Below are 6,148 nucleotides of genomic sequence, written 5' to 3' on the forward strand. Positions count from 1 at the left end.
CTGCCGTCACTTCTACTTTAGCCAGTGCCGGGCTGGCCGGGATGGTTCATCGCTCCGCACCCACGCCCGGCGCTGGGAGTGGTGCCGGGGTTTATGGCTTATCTCCCATCTCACCTCTGCGGGAGGCTGAGTCACTGGCCGTTACCCCAGGGGTGCGTCCATCAAAAACGTTACCCCAGGGGTGCATCCATCCGTCCCCCTCCCCGCGTTCCTGCCCTCCCAGCGCTGCAGGTTTGTGGGGAGCTGGAGAGTTTGGCTCCACTGCTTGGAGGCAGCTGAAGGAGGCTCAATACAGGGCAGTGAAGCTTCCAGGGTCATGTTTGGTCTGTGGTGAGTGGAGTCTCCTCTCTGGGAGCCCCATCGCACCTTGAGAGGACTGTGGTTTGTTGTCTCTTGCTCAAAGCAAGACCCTCCTTAAACACAAGAGCGGCAGATCCTGGGTTGCCAGCTCTGTGTCTGTAAGTCGGCTCCTGCGGTGCAATTTTGGGCTTAGAAACACCCACTGGGCTTCCAGTTTGGTCCCAAACTTCTCTCTGTATTTAGGACCCTCCTTCTCAACTCCCCAGCACATAAGAGAAGAAGCTGCTGATCTCCTCGGTGATGTCCAGAGATGTTCACCCACACAATGGGTTCCTCAGGGCTGTTGGTGACTGATTTAGCAAGTCACAGCACATCGCCTGGCTCCCCGCAGCTGTGCCTGGGCTTAGCCAACGGCAAATCCCATCTTAGCCTCTGCGGGCAGGTGATGGTGAGCACAGGGGAAGGTTATCGCCACCGAGCCCTCCCCTGCGCCTGCCTGGGGCTGAAGCTCAGGATCCCCTTGGTTGTGGTGTGGGCCTTGGGCACTCACAGTTCAACTGAAGAGCTGATGGGTCTTAAACTGTTGCTACTATTTGGTGTGGCTCGTGGAAAAAATTTTGGGAGTTTGTTCTTGGTGCGGTGGAGGCGGGTGGTGAGGTCCCTCAGGTGAACGCCTCGCGGTTGCTGTGTGGCTGAAGCGTGCTGTCACCTCCTCTGCGTGGGTCTCTGCCCCCTCTCATTCCCCCTGCTCCTCACAAGAGCCGTGGCAGCACTGCAGGCTCCCAGCTGCTTGGGCACAGGGGTCCAGGCAGGAGCTAAACCATCACCCTGCTTGTATGTAAACCCTCTCTTAGGGCTTGACGGGTATCCTTGTGCATTTGGGAATCTAAGAGCCTCTTTGTTGCCTCTCTAGAGCTCCCGGAGAACTGGACCGATACCCGTGAGACGCTGCTGGAGGGGATGCTCTTCAGCCTCAAGTACATGGGCATGACACTGGTGGAGCAGCCCAAGGGAGAGGAGCTCTCTGCAGCCGCTGTCAAAAGGATCGTTGCCACCGTGAGTGTCCGTGCTGGAGCAGAGCCCTGTCTCCTGCAGCTCAGACAAACCCGTCACTGGGGAGAGTTTCAAAAGACGCAGGTCAGGAGGCAGTGCTGTCCATCTGCAGGCTGTGGGGTGTCAGGATTGCAGGTCCAGCCCTTCCAGGGGTGAGCAGGCACCTGGTGGTGTAGGTAGAAATGCACTGGGAAGCTCTTGGGACCGGCCCTGTCCCACAGATGGGGCCGGCTGCAGAGAGCTGGTGTTACGTGTCTGAGCTCTGGCTCCCCTTGATAAGCTTCGGGTGACCCTGGGTGTGGAAGGAGCCTCTGACCTGGTGAAATCAGCCTTCCTCAGGGCTGCTTCTCCTCTTGAAAGGCAGTGACAGTGTTTTGAGCACAGCCAGCGCGTGACCAGGAGCTGGCATGTGCAGTTCTGGGTTTTCCTTCCCAGGATTTGGAGGGTTAAGAGGAGAAGGGAGCAGGACAGCTCGCTCTGATTCCCAGCCAATACAGCCGCTGTCCTGCTGTAACCTCTGATGCAAGAGGGACCGATTTTCAGCCATCCTCTAGCACCAAGCCTCCCTGGAGCCCCTGCTCACCGGGCTCCAAGTAAAATTAACGCTTCTTTAAGCCCTTATAAAACTGAATGAGGCAAAGACCCAATTGTACAGTTAAACGTCGTAAAACTCAATGGGGTGGCGAACTGCGCTGGGTAATGACGGATTCTTTCCTGACGTGTGCTGAGCTGGGTGGGAGGGGAGTGCTCACATGAAACAGGAGCTGCTGGCAGAGGCCTTCATGTCTGCTCTGATCAGAACAGAGCTTTTAAATAAAAGCCCCAGGGCTGAGGCCAGCCTCGGAGGGGCAGGACTGACTGCTGGCCGGTCTGGATGCGGCTCAAGTGAGGTCCCCAGGGAGCAGGGCTGAGAATCCAGGTCTGCAGTCTGCAGCTAGCTAGCTGTGGGGTTTTTTCTTTATTTTTTGGAGAGAAGCTGGGCACTGAGGTGAACGTAACCTGAAAGCTGAAAGCACAAACCTAGTAAATAAGAGCAAGAGGCCTTTAAAAGTCTAGTTACTTTATAAGCCGGTGTCCTGACCTTGGTGTGGGGGATGCTTTGCCACTCAAGCGGGGTTTGGCAGCACAGCTCAAAGCCGGCTGCTTGGGAGCCCACATCCTGCAGGACCATTCTTCTCTCTTGTTTGTGCTGGTGTCCCCCTCCAGAGCTGGCCCTAAAGACAAAACTCCCTGGGGTCTCACCAAGCACTCGCATTGCTTGGCCAGAGCAGCCACTGATGGAAATCAGCGTGGAGAAATCCTTGTGGAGATGTTGGGCTGGAAATACCTCCATGTGATGCTGGGTGGAGGGTGCATGTCCTTGTCTCATTAATGCTGGCAAAAATCACTGCTTCAGGGAAGGAAAAGTTGTAACCAGTGCCTTATCACACCTGGTGGTAAATCCAATCTCAGGTACTAACGAGTGCTATTAATATTCCCGTTAGGTAGTGTGTATGCAGAGTCTCTGCTCATGTGCCTTTGGATATATCGGTGTTAAAAGCCTGTAATTTTCCCTCTTTTCCTTTCAAAGGCGAAAGCGAGTGGAAAGAAACTGCAGAAAGTGACTCTGAAAGTCTCACCCAGAGGGATCGTGTTAAACGACAGCGGAACGAACGAGCTGATCGAGAACGTCTCCATATACAGGTGGGTTACGGGAGGTGCTTCAGTGGGTGTCTGCTCTGAGGGTACTCCTCTGCTCCAGTCTCCACCTGGGCTGAGCTGATCTCTTGCTGGCCATCATGTCTTGATGGAAAGCAACAGTGGGGGAAGAAGGGAGGTTGCTGAATTTAAGGTAAATTTATGTCTGGTGCTATAAGTGTCCAGCTGGGGGTAAGGAAAGATGTGACAAGCCTGAAGGTGTCATGTGTGTGCAGACAACAGATCCACAGTCAAATGCTCCATGGCCACGGGTGGCTTTACTGCTTGTTTTTGGCAATAGAAATGCCAAAGCATCTGGGGTGATGGCAAGAGTTGAGTACGGAGAGTGGTCAGAGCATCTCTGAGCAGGTGAGGGACGTGAGTGCTGGAGCCAGGGCTGCCCTCCCCTTGCTGGCTGCTCTGCACCTCTGAGATGTTCAGGTAGCTCTGGCAAAGAGCTGGGCTGGGACAGCTGTTGAGACCCAGAACCAGAGGGTGAGGATGGATTATCCCATATCTCCTCCTTGGGCTTTGGCAAGTGTTTCTTCCAAAGAGTCTGGAGGCAGGTGCAGGCCTGGCAGAGCAGAGCTCAGCTCAGACCTGGCCCTTTTTATCTCCTCCAAACCCCTTCTCCCTCTACACCCCCCACACTCTGCTTCTGTCCTTCACCTCCTGCTCTGTCCCCCTCTGCTAAATGTGGGATGGGGAGCACTGGCTTGGGGTTCTCTCTCTAACCAGACTACTAACCCGCTTGCTTTTCTCTAGTTCAAGCCCAGCAGTTGGGTACAGCCACCGGTGCTGAGCCCCAGCCCTCCCCGGGAGATAAACCTGCTGCTAGAGAGCAGAGCTGGGCGAAGCGGCCGCGGGATCACCGTGCTGGTGTACAAGCAGGCAGAGCCCTGGGGTTGGGATTTTTAGATGCTGCCTTAAATTCTCCCCAGACGCTTTAACAGCCATCGATAAAGCTGTTTCTCCCGGTCAGTGCTCGTGTACGAGTGTCCCTCGATTCAGTTGACTGAAGGCAGCGCATCCTAAATAAGCTGTTGATGTGGAGACTGATGCTGGATGGCAAAAGCTGGGGTCTGTGTGCATGGGGGGGTCATCTCCCTGCTCTGTGAGCGTGCTCCAGCCATGGCGGTCCCAGGGCTTTCCTCCAACCCCTCTCCTGTCTTCTCTTTGGCTTTTCTACTCACTGGGGAGATGCCAGCTCTGAGCTCTCACCCCATATCGGTGTTTGGGCAGGGCGGGGTGGTCACAACTAAAATCCAGCCACTGTCATCAACGTGCCACTGCTGGAGGCCTCGGTGGTAAAACTGGTTCACTTCAGAGGCGGGTGTGAGTTGTCCTGTCCCTGGAAATTAATGGCCATCGAATACTGAGCTGAGCGCTGGAGGCTGCTGGAAGGGCCGTGCGCCTGCGCAGACGACCTTCCACAACTTTGTCATGGTTATTAAAAGAATGGCCGTGCTGTTTTGGGAAAAATGGGAGAAAGAAGTGAACTTCCAAGTGCTTCTTTAATCCAGAGCACGGCTCAGCTCTGGAAAACAAAATATAGGCTCTTGAGCAGAGGCATCCTCACGTGCAGTGTAAATAAATTTTGAATGTGGCTTTTAAGTCCCAGCATCTGCTGAGAACTGGGACCTTCCAGTCCCCTCCCTGCAAACTCTCGGGGGCAGGAAGAACAGAAGCTGAGGGGGCATCGTGGGGCCATGGGAAAACTTTCACCCAAGTGTCTTCCTTTTTCCTTGAGTTTTCTCTTTCTTTAAAACCTGTTTGATCTGTCGCGTGCCCAGGGAAGAGGCTTTGCTCGCTGCTAGCGCCTGCCGCCTTGCACTAAACCTCTGGGGCTGCTCCGGCTGGTGCTTGCTGGCCTCAGAGGAGACGCTCAGTCCTGCAGCTCCTGGCATGGATGGACCTGTGGGAGATGGTGGTGACTGATGCTGAGGGACCCACCCTCCCCAGAAGGGAGCTAAGCCCTCAGTCACAGCCTGGTCTCCCCAAACAGATCAGCCTGTTGCTCTTCCAGAGCCTTTTTTTGGCATTTCGGGGTCAGCCCTGCCCTGCTCGGGGGCTGGGAGAGACACGGCCATCCTGGGGATGCTCCAGTGGGGAGGCTGAGCCTCCTTCCCCATGTCCCGTGTGCTCAGGGCTCTCGGAGCATCCCATCCATCTGCTACTGCAGATCTCGGAGCCTGAATTTCAGCCTTTCCAACAGCTTTTCTTGGGCACCCCTGCAGCCATTTCTTTCCCTGGTTTGAGCCTCAAGATTAAATCGTAGGCTGAGAACAAGTCCTACTCTCTCCTTGCAAACTTATCCTCCAAGGAAAATCTTCCAGAGTCTCTCTTCTGAAGGCAGAGCATTTGTCAGAGGTAGTCCCAGGCTGGCACGCTGTAGAGTCTTTACCTTCTCTAACCTGCCCTTTCCAACAAGGTGAAACGTTTTCTCTTCTCTCCTGCCTCTGCGTGTGATGCACATGGCTCACACCTCGGCTGCGGGAGTTGCTCCGGCTTCTTCTTATGCTCAAGCCAGTGGCATCAACTCCTCGGCTCTGGGAAGGAGTTGCATCAAAGCCTGGGAATGCTCCCGTGCTCCCTCTGCCTTCCCTGCTTGGTCCCGGAGCTGGAAGCCCTGGGGTAGGCGCTTGCTGGCAGGTCAGAGGAGGGGTTGGTTGGTCTCCCTTGCACACAGTGCCCCGGACAAGACGTTTCATTCTGTCTTTCAGGATATCCTACTGCACGGCAGACAAGATCCACGATAAAGTGTTTGCCTACATTGCCCAGAACCAGCTCAATGAGAACCTGGAGTGCCATGCCTTCCTCTGTACCAAACGGAAAATGGTCAGTCCAGAGGAAGAAATGGGGATGTGGCTGTAGCAGGAGGAAGCAGAGAGGGGCTGTGCCGGTGAGATAACAGCTCTGCCCCTAGTTAGAGCAAGGAGGGGGCCCTGCCTCAGCGAAGAGCCGCAGGAGAGCACCCACCCTCCTGCTGCCATCACCGCCTGCCCACGGGTGGTGACGCCAGGCAGCGCTGCCCAGTGCCGGGGCGTAACTCCGGGCTGGATTCAGCCCATCATCTTGGCAGGGAAAAGCCTTTCTGCCCCAGGGTCTGGGGCTGTGG

At 55.5% G+C, this 6,148-nt stretch overlaps 1 protein-coding gene across 1 annotated transcript in view; it reads left to right on the forward strand.

Moving 5' to 3' along the window:
• Nucleotides 1-1,213: 1,213 nt before the first annotated feature.
• Nucleotides 1,214-6,148, forward strand: part of LDLRAP1 (low density lipoprotein receptor adaptor protein 1) — a gene marked incomplete at its 5' end in the record, with an annotated part of 14,009 nt that continues 9,074 nt past the window's right edge. Inside the window, 3 exons of the mRNA XM_010171407.2 lie at nucleotides 1,214-1,356; nucleotides 2,924-3,036; nucleotides 5,754-5,868. Coding sequence (XP_010169709.2) covers nucleotides 1,214-1,356; nucleotides 2,924-3,036; nucleotides 5,754-5,868 — 371 coding nt within the window. The remainder of the gene's footprint in view (nucleotides 1,357-2,923; nucleotides 3,037-5,753; nucleotides 5,869-6,148) is intronic.

The sequence above is a fragment of the Antrostomus carolinensis genome, unplaced genomic scaffold (genome assembly GCF_000700745.2).
Source record: "Antrostomus carolinensis isolate BGI_N321 unplaced genomic scaffold, ASM70074v2 scaffold33557, whole genome shotgun sequence".
NCBI classification, from domain to species: domain Eukaryota; kingdom Metazoa; phylum Chordata; class Aves; order Caprimulgiformes; family Caprimulgidae; genus Antrostomus; species Antrostomus carolinensis.